At 37.8% G+C, this 17,969-nt stretch overlaps 1 protein-coding gene and 1 long non-coding RNA gene across 3 annotated transcripts; one reads left to right on the forward strand and one right to left on the reverse strand.

Annotated features, from left to right (window-relative positions):
- Nucleotides 1-8,094: 8,094 nt before the first annotated feature.
- On the reverse strand, nucleotides 8,095-9,608 carry LOC130711958 (snakin-2-like). The gene is made up of 3 exons (XM_057561763.1): nucleotides 9,435-9,608; nucleotides 8,656-8,701; nucleotides 8,095-8,535 (listed from the first exon to the last, which is right to left on the reverse strand). The coding sequence occupies exons 1-3, from the start codon at nucleotides 9,513-9,515 to the stop codon at nucleotides 8,354-8,356; spliced, it is 309 nt and encodes a 102-aa protein (XP_057417746.1). The 5' UTR covers nucleotides 9,516-9,608; the 3' UTR covers nucleotides 8,095-8,353.
- Nucleotides 9,609-11,363: 1,755 nt separating this feature from the next.
- LOC130714539 (uncharacterized) lies at nucleotides 11,364-16,443 on the forward strand. 2 transcript variants are annotated; one of them, XR_009011337.1, is made up of 4 exons: nucleotides 11,364-11,828; nucleotides 12,055-13,464; nucleotides 14,996-15,064; nucleotides 15,142-16,443. It is a non-coding gene; the product is annotated as an uncharacterized LOC130714539 (long non-coding RNA). The 2 variants fall into 2 exon arrangements; XR_009011336.1 differs by having other exon boundaries at nucleotides 15,145-16,443.
- The last annotated feature ends 1,526 nt before the right edge of the window (nucleotides 16,444-17,969 follow it).

Genomic DNA, 17,969 nt, shown 5'->3' on the forward strand with positions numbered 1-17,969 from the left:
CCCAAGAAGTAAGAAAGAGTTCCCAAGTCAGTCATTTCAAATTCACCTTTTAAGTGATTCTTCAAAATCTCTAAGGCAGAAGAGCTACTGCCAGTGATTAGTAAATCATCAACATACAAGCAGAGAAACAAGGCACCTTGATCAGATAATGTCTTGACATATAGACCATGCACTACTGACCACTTTACAAAACCAGATTGGATAAGAAATGTATCAATTCTTCTATTCCAAGCTTTAGGTGCCTGTTTTAGGCCATATAGAGCTTTCTTCAATCTGAGAACCTTGTCTTCACTGCCTTTGACATCAAATCCAGGAGGTTTCCTGACAAATACTTCCTCTTCTAATGGTCCATTTAAGAATGCAGACTTGACATCAAGCTGCCATAATGACCATCTTTTCCATGTTGCCAATGCAACTAACAATCTCACAGTTTCTAGTCTTGCTACTGGAGCAAAAACCTCAGAGTAATCAAGACCCTCCTTTTGCATAAAACCTTTGGCAACCAACCTAGCTTTATGTTTTTCAACTGTTCCATCAGGCTTTAGCTTTTTCTTGAAAACCCATTTAACAGCAATAGGTACTTTGTTAACAAGCAATGACACTAACTCCCAGGTTTCATTCTTCTGGATTGACTTAAGTTCTTCCTCCATGGCACCTCTCCAAGTTGGATTTGAGATTGCTTCCTCAAAGCTAACTGGTTCAGTATCAGCTAGTAATGCCATATGCTGAACAAGCTCACCTTCTTTAGAGATAACATCATCAGTGAATAGTTGATAGTCTCTGAGATGAGATGGTAGACTCCTGAGTCTTGAAGGTTGTTTGTTAGATGGAGGTGTATGAGGTAGTGTCCCTTGTAGTTCCTGTTGTACTAGTTCTTGTGTTACTATTGATGTTGTTTCACTATCTTCCCAGTCAAGTAACACATTAGTGGTAGCTGGAGATGAACCTTTGATATCTACCCAGGAACTTGATTCATCAAAGATGACATCTCTACTGAATATCACTTGTTGAGTTTCAGGGTTATATAGCTTGTAAGAACCTGTAGAGTTATACCCTACAAACACCAACACTTCACTCTTGTCATCTAGTTTTTGTATCCTTTGATCTGGAATGTGTCTATAGCAAAGAGAGCCAAAAAATTTGAAGTGTTTGACTGATGGTGTAGCTCCTGACCAGGCTTCTTCTGGAACTTTGCCTAGCAAACTCTTGGTAGGACATCTGTTTAAGACATACACTAGGGTTGAGACTGCCTCACCCCAAAAGCTATGTGGCAATGATTTAGTCCTGAGCATGCTGCGAACCATATTCAAAATGGTTCTATTCCTCCTTTCTGCAATGCCATTGTGCTGTGGAGTATAGGGTGCAGTAACTTCATGAATTATCCCTTGCTTTTTGCAAAAATTCTCAAGCTCTCCTGAAGTAAACTCACCCCCACCATCAGTTCTGAGTATCTTTATCATTTTTCCAGATTGCTTTTCCACTAGGCTCTTAAATTCTTTGAAAATGGAAAAGACCTCACTCTTGAACTTTATCAAGTAAACCCAGATCTTTCTGCTCCAGTCATCTATGAATGAGACAAAGTACTTGTTGCCTCCAATTGATGGTACAGGAAAAGGACCACACACATCTGAGTATATTATGTGAAGTATATCCTTTGCTCTGGAATAGGTATGATTGTTGAAAGCATTCCTTGGTTGCTTGCTGATTAAGCAACTATCACAAACCTTGTTAGGAACTTGAAGTGAGGGAAGGCCAGTAATCAGCCCTTTAGTCCTCATCATGTTCAGGTCCCTAAAGTTCAAATGTCCAAACCTCCAATGCCATAGCCAAGCATCCTCAGCTAAAACTGAGGCATTTAGACATTGTGATTCAAAAGCCTTAAGTTGTACATGAAATGTTCTATTTAAGGACAATTTAGTTCTTAGAATCTTTCTTCCTGAAGGGTCAAAGATTTCCAGGATTCTTTTCTTCTTGCTAATGTCAAAATCCTTCTCAACTAACCGTCCTAAACTAATCAGGTTGCTAGTCATGCTAGGAACATACCAGACTTCAGCTAACAACACTTGTTGACCCTTTTTATCACTGAACATTATATCACCCATACCCTCAGCATTCAACATTCTACCATCATCAAATCTAACACTACTTTTCTTATTCTCATCAAAATTTATCAAACAATCTCTATGACCAGTCATGTGATTTGAGCAACCAGAATCTAAACACCATCTATCATCACCATCTAGCACATTACTAGTTACCATCATCAACAAAAGTGGTGTTTCATTAGAGTTTACCTCATGGTCTTCCCTGGCAAGATTTGCTTCAGCTTGCTTCTTGTCACTCTTGTCACTGGAACCAGGTGGAGCTTTACATTCAGAGGAAAAGTGACCAATCTTTCCACAGTTGAAGCACTTGATCTTCTTCTTATCAAACTTTCTTCTACCCCCTCGCCAATTGCTTGAACCTCCCCTTGAATCATCACCATTGTTATCAGACTTATCCTGATCCTGTGACTGATTCTTGGAATTGCCACCTTTGTCATCACTTCTGGAATCCTTTCCTTTTCCTCGACCACCTTTGTATCCACCTCTTGAGTAGTAGCCTCCTTTCTTGGAGGTTTGAGCCTGCAACGCTTGGTCTTGAGGCTTGTCTGTGGATTTCTCCATGAGCCTTTGCTCATGTGCTTCTAGAGAACCTTGAAGGTCCTCTATTTTCAGAGTGTCAAGCTTCCTCGATTCCTCTATGGCAACCACGATATGATCAAACTTCGGGGTTAGAGTTCTTAGAATCTTTTCTACAATCGTTTGGTCGGTGATCGTTTCTCCATTCAGTTTCATAGCATTTGTATGCGTAATCACCCGATTGAAGAACTGAGGAATCTTCTCATTCGTATCCATCTGCATCAATTCGTATTGTCTCTGCATCGTTTGCAACCGAACCTTCTTTAATTGCTCAGCCCCTTCGTTGCGAGTTTCAAGAATCGTCCATGCTTCCTTTGTAGATTTCGCAGAAGAGATCTTCTCGAAGTGGGCTTCATCAACACCTTGATGAAGGAGACATAGTGCTTTGAAATCCTTCCGCTTGTTCTCCTTGTGAGCTGCAGTTTGAGCCTCTGTGGATGCTTCTCCAAGAACAGGAAACCCAGACTCAACAATCTCCAATACTTCTTGAAACCCCATGATCGCTTTCATCTGAACACTCCAGCGATTCCAATTCTTCCCATTGAGGACTGGAAGATTCGTAGGGATGCCGGTGTTCGTCGTAGTCATCTTGTGGCTACGATTCCAGATTCTAGGTCACTAGCGTGACGAAGAGGCGAAACGAAGAAGATGGAGAGGTTCGCCGAAACCGTCGTTCACGGTGGTGCGTCGTCGCTCATGGGCCAAGAATCTTCAAGCTCTGATACCAGTTTGTTGGGATTTGATTAACGGAAGGAAACGAACTAAGAGAGAGAGAGAGAGTTAATGCTGAGAGAGAGAAGAGTCAAAAGTGGGGTAAAAATCTTTATTGTTTTCCGTGTATATTACAAGCACTAATTACTCTTTATATAGTCAACACTATATTACAACTTTAATGCTAATGATTAATGACTTAATCACACATCACAAAGGCTAACCCTAAAAGCCTATTTTGTATTACTTCCTAACATTAGTTACCTTGCTTCAAAATTTGATTTTGAGTTAGTGGGTGTTCTGTTATGATTTTGATTTTCTGATGATGGCACTCGAATCATGGGTTCTCGGTCACAATTGAGTGTTCAGTTCCAGGTTGAGATTGCTCCACCCTGCACATGAGAATCGACCAAGGAGAATGCCAATCAAGGTTTTGGGTAAAAACTGTAGATACCCATTTTCCAATGTGCAAAACTTGAAGATGGAGGTGAAATGCTGGGACTAGTATAGAAGCTCCTTTATGTTTGGAAAGATGAATTGTGAGGAAAAAATCAAAATTTGAAGCAGTGGGTAACTGGGTATTGGGTAGCGATGATCATGAATGAGCAAGCCAAGGGAGAAGAAAAGAACAAACAACAAGAGTGTGTGTTTGTGTGTGAGTGAGCGATTGTTTTTTCAAAAGAACAAACACCAAGTGTGTGTGTTTGTATCAGTGGGTATGAAGAACAGGGGAAGATGGATGATTTTAAGAAGGATGAAGAATAAGTATGATATAAATATATTTGTGTTCATTAATTTCCAATATATCATTAGCTCAGCTGGTAAAGACAGTTTTTTACTAGTTCAAGGTCTTTGGTTCAAATCCCCCCACACTCTTTTTTCAAGTTATGAATTTTAATTGATGACGTGGCATTTAACAGACACGTCGTCCATTTTTTAACGTCAGAGTGACGGAGGGGCATACGGTGCACGTTTGAGAAGCGTGGAGGGTGCAAACATAGACGAAAATAGAGTAGGGACGACATTTGCACAAAGTTGATACAAAGTTGGAGTTTTTGTCCAACTAAAAAGGTGTTGGGTACTAACTTACTCCTTCACAAAATCAAGTGGCAGTAAGTTAGCATTCCTCATATATATATATATATATTGTTTTCTATTTCTTGCTCCATTTATCCTTCTTTTTTTTTTCAAAATTAAACGGAACATTTCAGTAGTAAGGGATGATCGGGCCAGCTTGGTCTTTGGATCTCACAGAAAAGTGCAAGCCCCATCTCCACTAGTTGTTGAAGCCTTGGCGTTAAGGGAAGGGATCTTGATTGCTCACAATCTTGGGTGAGATAATGTCCGGCCAGTTTGAGTCTTATTGTCTTCAAGTGATAGAGGCATGCAGAAGTAACAAGCAAATGGGGGAAACCAAGGTTATAGTATAAGACATCCAGAAGTTGAAACAGCAATTCCAACGTTGCCAATTTCTTTGGATCTCCAGATTAGGGAACAGAGTTTCTCACCTTTGTGGCCCAATTTAGCTCCCACAATAGGCTACACCATAGTTGGATGTGCAACCCCCCCCCCTCACATAATTTCTTGTGATCTAGATGAGGATGCAAGAAATGTGCCTCCAAGGATCTAAAGAAGAGCAAGAACAGGGGGGTGGGGGTGGGACTGAATCGGTCTAACAGTACTCTTGAGATAGCAGGGACCTGAGAGGAACTACACCAGAAGTAGTCCCTCCCAGGGAAGATAACATAGAGCCAGAGGCGGAGCCACAGGGGTGACTTACCCCTGCTTAGTCACCCCTGGCTTTTTAGAATTTCTCAAAGAAAAAATATTGAAGATGGGTTATTAACGCATAGTCACCCCTGGCATCTAGTCGCTCTCTGTTTCGTGTCTTGCTTGGTGGGGCTCCTTTTGAAATCAATTGGCTTGCGTCTGTTCAATAGGGCCTTCGCTGGTTAGTGGGATTGTTGATCACCTCTATTTGCTGGGTTTCTACTTGTATTTTTTGTGCTTTGCGTTCTTTTTCTGTGGAAGGTCTTCTTCCCCTGTTTTTCTTTCTTGTTACAGGACAAGCACCCCTAAAGTGCTTTTTTCTCATTCATTAATTCAATTTCGTTTTTTGGCCGTTAGAAAAATGTTTTGTTTTACTAATCCAAGACTATGCTTGGAATGCTTGTAATGGCTGAGGGAGTTATGCGTTATGGGTGGCCTGTAGCTTGAACTGATTTTGTTCTCGGTGGTGGAGTGGATTGAAGTACAAGAAATTCTTCAAATTCAAATTCAAGCTTACTACAAATTATTTCATCATTGAGAGCTACAAATATAGAGAGCTCAATAGTCTTTGTATTGCCAAGCTTGCTACAAATATATCATACTTGTGGAAATTTATATTTTTTTAAGCAACATATCATTTAGTCTTAGTCACCCCCACAATTATATTCTGGCTCCGCCCCTGCATAGAGCAAGGGTAGTGCATGAGAGCGGAAAGAGGCATGAAACTGGATAGAGGCTGGAGGAAAGAAGCAGAAGGGGACAAGCTATTGATGATCACAATTGTATCTTGAGCCTGTTGAAGAACCATTCAACCACCAAAATAATTTGTGCATAGTTCTTAATTAGGGTGGGTGGGTGGGAAGTGTACTGTCAAGGAATATGTCTACTAGTGCATTATTGAATGCATGCTTGTCATGTGACTAGGCCTTGAGTCATGTGGTCTTTGTTTCTTTTTTCCCTTTCTCCACTTTCCGTGGATTTCTTGAATTTCTGCCCAGTAGTGGCTTCTGGTCTGTACTAGCCTCTAGGTCGTGGGTATCCAGGCCCACTCCTTTTATTTATTGAAAAATGTTTTGTTGAACAAAAAAAATTGCAAAACTCTGTTTTCAACACTTTAATTGATTGGTTGAAAAATTCATCTGAACAAATTAAAATATGGGTCCGATCTGGCATGATTCAACTCGTTTTGCTCCGATCTGGAAGGGAGGGGAGAGGGTTTCAAGAGAATGCAACAGGGCAACAAGAAAAGAAGAAAAGAAATAGAGAAATAGAAGAAAAATACCTCAGATCGCCTTGCATGTGTAAAAAACCTTTAATCTAGCTACGGTTCACTCTGATCTTGTGAAAAAGAAGTGTGCTTCAACTTGATTTGCTCCAATGTGGACTTGAGAGGAGGGTGTTTATGTGAGAACAAAGAAGGGAGAGGGATTCGTGGACCAATAGACAACAAGAAGGGAAGGACATGTCAGATTTCATGAAGAAAGAAGAGGTATTTCGATGATTTAAGGGATAAGAAAGGGTTTTGGGTGAGTTTCTTTGAAGAGAGGAATGGAGAGGGAAGGGTGGGTGTCCACGAAGGGTAGAGAGGACGAGAGTTGAGTGAAAAGGAAGAAACACGGGCTGAGATGAAGAGAAAATGGCGATAGAGGAGAGGTAGGGTTTCAGAGGAGAGGATTCTTGAAGAAGAGGGAGATGAAACACGTGTTTTGAAGTGAGAGAGAGTGAGGTATGGATTTTTATAGTGGGTGCCCAGTTTAGCCGATTATTCCAATGTTGGAGTTGGTTTCTAACATGTTTGGCCCGACTAAAGTTGGTTTTTTGCCCGTTTGGGCCCCTTTTGACCGGCTTGACCTGTTTTGCCTTTTTGAACTCCTTCCTGATCAACATGTTTGGGTTTTTTTTTGAAACAGGCTCTCTCTTATCATCCCATTCTTAATTGAAGTATTGAATTTTGACAAAAAAAAAAATAACGTATTGATTTAAATATTAAATTTTAGATGAAATCAAGTGGAAATAAAAATTATAAATATATGTGGTATTGTGAGATCTAGATAATAGTAAAATAAAAAATTGTAGTTGGACCAAAATCTACATCAACTTCTTATCAATTTTTTCAAAACAAAATGTGGTTGTGAGTTGTGACATTACATGTCCACCATACTTTTTGAATAAAATAATATTAACGATCATGTGATGTACAACTCAATTCACACATTCTCGTCAAACTCAGCCACCAAAGTGCAATAGTACTGAATTTATTTATTTGTACATGTGCTTTGTAATCCAACACTTAGAGACAGAAATCCAAGTAGATGTAAGATGTTCCGACTATTTAAGCTTAGTCTATGGTTAACAAATATGATATGCGATAGATTTAATAGCAATCGTACCCAAAATTCTTTTAATTAGATTTAGCCTATGTTTATTCTAAAGCACATGTAATCACTATAAAAGGGTCCAGTAAGGTGGGAAGGATTATTATGGATAATAAAATCTCCACTCCAAATATATAATATAATTGTGTATTTAAGGACTGAATTCTAGATCACCAGTTTAGCCAGATCAAACCTCTTGTTAGTTCTTATTTTGTACATCTGATCAAAGTGGTGATCTAAACATTACTAGTATGATTCTAGCTCATCATTTAAAGTTCATGTAAACGAGGTTATTAAAGCTTGCCCATTTTTCCCTTTCATTAATGTACCTATCCATCACAGAAGGCCTTTATATTCGAGTCAGAAATATTCGTATCATAATGAAAATTAATTCTTGCGATAAAGATTTTTTCTATTTACAAAACTCAAACACCTAAGAGAAATTAGACATATCATATATATTACTTGAACCACCAATCGTTCACTTAACCAAATTCAAAATAGCATGACACTATGAATAGCCATATATTTCTGCAAATTAATAGCCTAAACAAAAGTGACAATCAGAATAAAAATTCAATAAAACTCAAGAGTTAATCTGCCAAACAAAGTACATTTGTTTCCCAGCACCAACACAGGAATTCATTTTACATAAGCTAGACCATTTGGGAATTTAAATAGCAAGTGATGACAACCTAAATGAAAGGACAACCAGAATATTCTTTAATATTCAGAATTAATTTGCCAAAGCTAGCACATTTATTTCCTCCAATACAGAAGCATTTAATCCAAGACTTCAAACAATCCTTGATTAAATTATGGGCATTTGGGAATATTATTGTGGGTGGTGAGTTTAGCATAGCAAGGACAGGAGTCATGGTTGCCAGCAGTGCCAGGAGGGACACACTTGCACACAGCACAGCAACTCCCACAAGCCCTCTTGCACAAACGTGGTCTTGATGATAGCTTGCACCTTCCTTCACAAGCCACTCCACAATCTACATACATGCATGTGCATAAAAATGTGCTTAAAAACTAACTAATTAGAGACACATAGCTATTGCAAGTCAAAGATAACCCAGAAAAATTTTATGAGGTAAAGATATTTGTGACATTACCTATTGGTTGGGGAAGAGGGGTTGGCGTTGTTGCTCCATAGCTCATCTGTAAATTGAAGGAAAATGGTTAATGTGGGTGCAATTGGAAAATAAATCCTAAAGAGTTTTCTAATTGCATGTTAGACCCACTTCTATTTCATTGGAATTCATTTTATTACTTAGCTACACAATTTTTTTCTCTTTTATCAGAATTAATTCTAACACCCAGAGCCAGAAGATAAATACTACACACAGTATCTTTTTCCCATCATTAATTTTGACTTTATAATCAATGTAGAGGAATTTCTAAACATGCAGAATACACCAGTAACTGAGCTCCAAATTTATAAATCACGAGTTCAACTCTAAAAAATAAATTAGACTAAAAAAGTGGAAATAGTCTAAAGCTTATAAAAAAAAAACTAGTTCAAGTCTAAAAAGGTGGAAATAGTCTCTTGTAAAAAATAAGGTGAGACTGCATGCAAAAAACTAAATTAAATGATCGAAAGCCTTACTAGCATGTAGTAGCTTTGTGCACCGGACACTCAAATACACAAGTTAACTATGTAGTGTACGATACACTACTTTAATTTGACTAATTGGTAAGTTTTCTAGCGACAAACTTATTAGAGAGTTTACGGTAAGTTACACAATTTTTAATCACAAACTACTATAAAGTTACAAGCTTATTTACCTTAGAGCACCTATTTTAATTGTGTAGACAACTATCAATATATGCTATAAGTTCAGTAACTAATTAGTTATAATTAGAAGGACAGATCAGAGAAAGCAAACTCTACCGTTTGGTGTGCTTCTGCCATATGAAGAAGGACAAGGGAGAGGAGAAGTGATGTGGCAGTGAAAGTTCTTGAGAACGCCATAACAGAGCAGAGGATTCGATAGAGGTGAACAAGTGTATAGAACAAACAAAGTTTGGATACAATGTCCACTACTATATTTTGAATGAAATGAGAAAGAAGATAACAAGTATTTATAGGTAGAAAAAGAGTGAGATATATGCTTTCAAAAATAGATTATATAAATATTGGATGTCAAAACAATGATGGTGCCACTGCCAAGGAGATCACCTCGAAGGTGCTTTTGCCAGGCTAGACCAGCTCACAAAGTTGAAGGGTGCTGGTTGAGTAGTTGGTATCACAAGCATCCAATGTAGGCATCTATAATCTATAATACAACTAAACATGATATCTTTCTTGGATTAATGTCTACTAGTTGACATATTAAAACAGAAAACATATATTCATTGCCGGAGGATTTGGTTTGAAGTGTAGTGTCAATTTTAATTACTTAATTAAGTTGTTCTATTTGAATGTCTAATTCAAATTGAGTATATGGTTTTTATCCTAGTAGGATATAAACTCGCTTCTCATAGATGACTTTTTTTAGGTTTAAATTTGTGTTATAACTCTTACGAGAATCTAGCTTATCTAGCACATGAAACAAACACATTATTAGTAGATTTTGAGTATATGTACAACAATTTAAACATCTAAAATACATGTGTTTTCATGTAGTAAGATATCACAATTTTTCTTACTTTTCTCTTTTCATGAATAAAAAAATGCTTAATTGCACTTTTAGTCGACCCCCTATTTATACCGTTTGTGCAATGAGTATTGATTCAGTCCGATCTGGTGTTGGCCGACGCTCCCCTGCACTCAATTCATCTGAGAAATGTGTGAAAGGGAGGAGAGGGAGAGAGAGAGGTTGCACGATGAGTCTGGACCATGAAAAGGAGAAGAAAAGACTGATGAGATGAACCAAAGTGAAGACTGATGAAGTGAGGTAGATCATGTGGTCTAGCCCAAAAGTAAATATTATATTAATTATGTTAAATTTTAATTATATTATATTTTTTCAATATTAATTTTATTGTATTATGTTTAAAAAAAACTAATTGTATTGAGTTTATATTAAAATTTAAATAAAAATTAGGTGGACATAAAAATAAAACTATACTATTGGAGAAAAATGTACATTAGTTCCTTGCGTGTATCTTATATTTTATGTGGCATTTCCGACTAACAAAAATAATAATAAAGTACCAACTATTGAAGATGTGGTTTAGCTTTTGTAGTTATTTCATCGACTCTTTCCAGAAGATAAAATACTCTCATTTCACACATCCTTTTTATTTTATTTTTTTACTTTTTTATTAAAATAATGGAAAATATTTAGCTATTGCCTACTGGTTAGGGGTGTAATCGGACCGGATTGGTTCGAATTTAGGGTGATAAAATGTTCGAACCAATCAAACATGTACGGTTTGGGTTGTTTCGGATTTCATGATTTTTACTTCTAAATCCGAACGAAAATTGACTTTCAGCCACGCTGTTCTGATCCACGGCCAGAAAAACCGTGGCCTGAAAGTTGTATAGGCCACGGTTCTAGAAGCGTAGGACTATTTTGCAAAAAATAATTTTCGAGATTAGGCATCCGTAGCCTATACTCTATAAGCCACGGCTTGATACCCATGGCCACATTCTGGTTGCGATTTGCAAACCGCGGACCCTTTATTCCACTCTTTACAACCGCGCCTTTTGGATTTATCAATTAAAACGTGGGCAAAGCCTATTAAAATTTGGCCGGCCAAAACCTTGTGGTTTTTATTTTATTTTATTAACTTAAACAAAAAATTAGAAGCTGAAACAGATTTAGGAACTTAACCTAACACTAAGCACTATCGTGAAAGCCCCCCCCCCGGGATTTGGGTTTGGCACCCCACCCTTTAGGCTACGCGCCCCAGCATTTTTTTTTTATTCCAAAACTACCCATCGGTAAATGATTTGCCGATGTCAAAATACCAATCGGTAAATCATTTACCGTTATTGTTCCTCAGTATGAACACCTTCATCCCATTACCCAGAACACGAAGAACAATATCGGTTAATAATTAACCGATTCTAATATTGTATCGGTATATCATTTACCGATTTGTAATCTGGAAGTTTGATCACCTTTTCACCATTACTCCTCCCTCCACCAACCCCTCCACCATTACTCCTCCCTCCAACAACCCCCCACCAGCCCCCCATAACTCGCCCAAACTACCTTATTCTCCATTACTCCACTCCTCCCTCACATTTCACCTTCCCACCACCACCACCATCTCCACATTTCCACCACCACCACCACCAACACCACCACCACCAAGGGAAAGCTTTTAACTTCTGGTAAGTGTTGTTAGCTTTGGTACTTTATTTATAGTTAGTTTAAGTAGTTAGTTGTTAGTTTAAGTAGTTAGTTTAGTTAGTTAAGTTGGTAATTTAGGCTGCTGAATCGTGAACTGAATCGGTAAATGATTTACCGTTATAGTACCGGAATTTGATTTACCGTTATGGGGTCGGAATTTGATTTACCGTTATATGGTCGGTTATTGATTTACCGTTTTTGTTCCAGGGATGACAGAGTCATTTTTCTTTGGTGAATCACAATTGATACATGCTGCTGGATTGGAAAATGATAATCCAGAGGAGCAACCATCACTAGCTGAACCTCCGATTATATCTATAGATGTCTCTCATTTGTATCATACTGATCAGGTACTCATTGCACAAATTTTTGCATGCTTTGTTTGCTTTGTTTATGCCTTGTTTTATGCCTTATGCCTTGTTTATCCTGAAACAGCGTTTCCCTTTGAAAGATGATCTTATGAAATGGGTTCGCGACATTTCTATGGCAAATAATTTTGTTTTGGTGACAACAAAGTCTGATAGTGGTGCGAAGGGAAGAAAAGAATATGTCATTCTGGGGTGTGAGAAGCATGGTGCGTATATTCCCTACAGAGAACCGGATCTTGTTGAAGGAACGTCAACACAAAAGACAGGTTGTCCTTTTAGGCTAAAAGGACGACGTACGAAAGATGATAAAGGTTGGTGGTTGAAGGTGATGGACGGTAGACTAAAAAAATAGATGGAGGAAAACTAAAAAAAACTGGCTTAAAAAAACTGGCTTAAAAAAACTGCCTTAAACTGCCTTAAACTGGTTTAGAATCGGGAAATGTTTTCCCATTACAGAATCGGAAAAACATTTTCCATTACAGAATCGGAAAATGTTTTTCCGATTTTACAGTAACCCAGAAACCAGAACTGGAAACGACCCACTCGTGCCCATGACCGTTTCATGCCATTTCAGTCAATAAAACCTACCTCTAATCAATAATCAACTACCCTAGTGTTCAACATTCACCTAATAATCCATCAACTACCTCTAATCATCAATCAATGTGAGAGAATCAATAAAAATGGAACTTACCTTTTGAATGTATTGGAATGGGAGTTCCGGAGCTTTGAGGAAGCTTTGATGATGATGGGACCGAACGCAAGTTTGGGAGAGATTTGAAGAGGGAGTGATTTGGGGAGGGAAATGAGTTTTGAAAATTATGTTCCAAAACCTATCTGATGCTGTTATATCAATACGAATCGGTAAATGATAAACCGATACGTATCGGAAAATCATTTACCGATATTAATCCTGAGGGTTTCCGGTAATTTCCCCACTTTAAGTGGGGCGGGAAGCCTAAGGGCTGGGGTGTTAAACCCAATTCCCCCCCCCAAACACAGTACCCACCATTTCATCCTCTCCACTGTCGAAGCGCTGCTTCCTCTCCACCCTCGACGTCGACGACATCTCTCCGTTCCTCGCCGTCAACATCTCCTTGTGCGTGCCTTCTTCTCAAACCGTGACACAAACCTTCCTTGTGTTGCGATTTGGAGAGAAATCTCGTATCATCCTCTCAAACCCTTGTTCGAGTTCGACAGCTCTTCCTTGGATTCCAAAAACGAGTTTGTTCAAAGCCTAATTTTGAAGGTTTGTTTTCTAATTTTTTCTTTGATATGTGCTAAGCCTGCAAGAGAGTAGGCATGGATTTGAATTACTAATTTACTCCTGACTTGTTATTGCTGTAAATTGTGTGTTGGCTCTCTTCCGAGAGCTAGATTTGGCACCCCACTCATTAGAAATGACACCCCAGTTTCCGAAATATTTCGGAAATAAGGTTTTCGAAGTATTTTTTCACTCAAAAGTGGGGTGTTACATGTATTTTGCACTACAAATTATGAATTAATTTCGGAATATAAGATTCCGAAATAATTGAGAACCCGAAAATCCGAAAATTGGGGGTGTGAAATCTAAGGGTTGGGGTGCCAAATCCAGCTCTCCTCTCTTCCACGCTAGACCTTTTTCTTTGCTATGTATCTCTTTATTTCTTAGGCTTTTTAGATTTAAGAAAGAATAGGCCCTTTCCTAGAAATGGGTACTGTCATGTTGTTATCTGAGGACTGATTTTGTGCGTGTCTGAGTCATGGACTAGGAATTTTGTTAATCTGATTTTTGTGGTCTGAGACATGGAAATAGGGGTTCTGTATTTTTACTCTATTTCTAAGCTTAGAGGGGTGGTATCTATGTTTTAGCAGTAACTATTGCAGCTGCACTGTTTCCTCTTTTCCTTCATCTGTACATGGTTGGTTTTGGGTACACCTAGTAGTACTCACATATATATTTAATATTTGCTTACCAAAAAAAAACTTGCTGCAAGTTTTGTACTAGGATTATTAAGAATGGCAGGTACATTTGTTTTGGTTTGCCGCTCTACAAATTCAAGTGCCTTAATGTATATTTGGTAACTTATAGGGTATAATTTGCTATCAAGAGATTTTGGTCTTTTGGTTCAATACTATTAAATAGACATGTATCTTATAACATGTTAGGAGTGTTGGTAACGTATAGATTTTGGTCATGAAGGATTTGCCTTAATGTATCTTAGGATTGGTAACGTGTATAGCATGAGGTTTTATGTGAGAATAATGTTCTTGAGGATGTAACTATTGTATATCTCTTGAAAGAGACATTTTTAGAAGGTTCCTCCTATGTCCTAATACTATTTAGCTTTGTTTCTTAAATAGACATGTCATTTTTCCTCTGCTAATCTGCTTTCAAGAGATTGAAGTTCAAGCTTATTTTTATCCTCTCATTTAGTTATTGACTTTATGCACATATTGAGGGTCAGTTCTAATAACATGTTAGGAGTGTTGTTGGGTTAGGTTTGTATTAGTAGTACTACTCTTGTACTTGACTTAAAATGTTAATATAATTTGGAGTATAAGATTAGTGTTTGATGTTAAAACAGCACAATCCTATTAGTTAAACACTCTAAATGGTTATAGTTACTATTAAGAGTTTTGATGAATTCTATGATTCTATCCCCTGCAGTTTCTAACATTTGACTATAAACTGAAAATCTAATCGTTAAGTACATGGCTAACTAATGTTATTTTGTTTCTGAATAGTCTCATTTTTTTAATAATACTCTAACTTAAATATAATTTATGATTATTTACAGCTGCAAGTGTTGATCTGAATCCTTGTTTCGCTTAAGCAACAAAAGAATTCAGCAGTACCGCGTGATAAGGTAACTGCTTCTTATCTAATTAATATTATAATTAATTTGTGCTTGCATTTCATTGCCTCACAAAATTATTAATTCAGCAGTGCATCAACTTGGCTGTAGCCTCGTTTCTTTGTTCTCGTGGCTGGACTTGGAGCTTCTATATTACATTGAGCAAAAAATCGAAGCTGAAACAGAGTTAGGGACTTTAACCTAACCCTCAATCACTCTAGGGGGCATTTGGTAGAAGGGATCTTTAAAGATTCCCGGGTAAGTTAGGTTGGGAATGTAACATTCTCATGTTTGGTACAAGTTTCAGAAAAAATATTCCCGGGTATTGTGGATTCCCAGGCATGTAATTTACATTGATTTTCTCCAAACTTCATTCCCATGTTCAAGGATGGGTATCTTGCATTCCCATGGGAATGTAAGTTATTTCCCACTAACTTTTATTTTTACTTCAAATTTTATATTTTTAAATATTTTAATTAAATAAATTTTAAAAACATACCTGGGAATTGAATTTATCAACCAAACACTTTTTTAAAAGATGCCTGGGAATAACATTCACATCATAATATCCCTGGGAATCCACTTACTCGGACACTTTATGAAACCCCCACACACAAACGTAACAGTACTCCACCGTTTCATATTCTCTCAAATCGACGAAGTTGTCTGCGCCTCTCTGTTCCTCACCGTTGACGAACCTTCGTGCGCGCCGTCCTCGCAAACCCTCACGCAAACCTTTTAAGTGCCGTCGATCATGGGCGAAATCTTGTTTCATCCTCGCAAACCCTTCTTCGAGTTTGACTACGCATCCCTGGACTCCAGAAACGGGTTCATTCCAAGCCTAATTTTGAAGGTTTGTATTTGGGCTCTTTCCAGTTTTATATTGATATGTGCTATGCCTCGATGCAAATTTACAATCGCTTGTGAATTCTGTTGTTTAAGGAATGTGAGTTACATTGTTATTTGTCATTTGGGCTTAGATAAAGAATGAATGTCTGGCAGAATCTCTCGCCCTGGTAGAGGGAATGATCCTACTTTGTTGTACTGCTCACTGACCTCAGTCTCTTTTTGCTTTTGTTTTCTAATTTGGTTAAGCCCTCTTTGAAATGGCTCATGGGCGGGTTTGGGGTTGGTGGTTTGGGGAACATGCAGCAACCTACGCTTGCCGACTCTGAAAGTGCCAATTACAACCAGAACACCTCTGCCTGGAATGTTTCCTTGTTTCTCAAAATTGAATTTGATCCATATTGGTTCATATTGTTTTTTGGATGTCTGATTATTTATTTGAAGTAATGAATGTCTACCATCTTGATCACTGAAGGAAAACTAATCTGGTGTTTGAACTCTGGTTGTTTTGTGTATTCTTTCCTCTAATTTTTGGGAGCTATAGAGATTGACGTGTGAAAAGTTTTAGCCTCAAGGATTAGTTGATTAGCTTTATACCTTTTTTAATTAGTGCAATGAGGAATTGCTATCTGAAGGAAAAAAGAAAAAGATGTTGGTGGTCTCATTCTTGTAGACCTTGGACAATTGTATCAGGATATTAGGATATACAAGAAAATAAACAAAGAAAGGGAACATTTTTTAGTTTTATATATTAACATGAACTTATCCATATTCCAATTAGATCGTTTCACATTACACTTTGAACCATGTTGTAATAGATTTGAAAATATAATGGAATATTATGAATTTTGAATATATTGGGGTGGACTGAGGTACACATTTTTCTCATAATTTTTACCGCAGGGCTACGGTTACAAAAGAGTGGCAATAGTCGAACAGTTTCAAACCGTGGCATAAAGAACTGGTTGCTAAACCGTGGCATGAGGGTATACAGCCGCGGTTCTTAATCCGCATCCTAAGGGACAACCGTGGCCATGTCCAACTTGTTTAAACTGTGGCCTGTGTGGGCCGCGGTTCTTAATCCGCATCTAAGGGACAACCGTGGCCATGTCCAACTTGTTTAAACTGTGGCCTGTGTGGGCCGCAGTTGATAATGAAGGCGGCCGCATATCACATGGACAGGAATCCGTGGCAAAACCGTGGTTGAAGCTTACAACCACGGTTTTTTCGCATATAACCGCATTTTCCTGGCCGCGGCCTAAGGCCAAATTTGTTGTATTTTGCTAGGCTAGACCAGCTCACAAAGTTGAAGGGTGCTGGTTGAGTAGTTGGTATACACCTCACAAGCATCCAATGTAGGCATCTATAATCTATAATACAACTAAACATGATATCTTTCTTGGATTAATGTCTACTAGTTGACATATTAAAACAGAAAACATATAATCATTGCCGGAGGATTTGGTTTGAAGTGTAGTGTCAATCTTAATTACTTAATTAAGTTGTTCTATTTGAATGTCTAATTCAAATTGAGTATATATGGTTTTTATCCTAGTAGGATATAAACTCGCTTCTCATAACAGATGACTTTTTTGAGGCTCAAATTTGTGTTATAACTCTTACGAGAATCTAGCTTATCTAGCACATATGAAACAAACACCTTATTAGTAGATTTTGAGTATATGTACAACAATTTAAACATCTAAAATACATGTGTTTTCATGTAGTAAGATATCACAATTTTTCTCACTTTTCTCTTTTCATGAATAAAAAAAATGCTTAATTGCACTTTTAGTCGATCCCCTATTTATACCGTTTGTGCAATGAGTATTGATTCAGTCCGATCTGGTGTTGGCCGACGCTCCCATGCACTCAATTCATATGAGAAATGTGTGAAAGGGAGGAGAGGGAGAGAGAGAGAGGTTGCACGATGAGTCTGGACCATGAAAAGGAGAAGAAAAGACTGAGGAGATGAACCAAAGTGAAGACTGATGAAGTGATGTAGATCATGTGGTCTAGCCCAAAAGTAAATATTATATTAATTATGTTAAATTTTAATTATATTATATTT

This window comes from Lotus japonicus, chromosome 4 (assembly GCF_012489685.1).
Source record: "Lotus japonicus ecotype B-129 chromosome 4, LjGifu_v1.2".
Lineage (NCBI taxonomy): Eukaryota > Viridiplantae > Streptophyta > Magnoliopsida > Fabales > Fabaceae > Lotus > Lotus japonicus.

Coding starts and splice junctions, on each gene's coding strand:
- LOC130711958 (XM_057561763.1), bottom strand. CDS start 9,515: ATGGCGTTCTCAAGAACTTTCACTGCCACATCACTTCTCCTCTCCCTT. Junction 8,702..9,434: donor TGGCAGAAGCACACCAAACG/GTAGAGTTTGCT, acceptor TTCAATTTACAG/ATGAGCTATGGAGCAACAAC. Junction 8,536..8,655: donor CCCTCTTCCCCAACCAATAG/GTAATGTCACAA, acceptor GCATGTATGTAG/ATTGTGGAGTGGCTTGTGAA.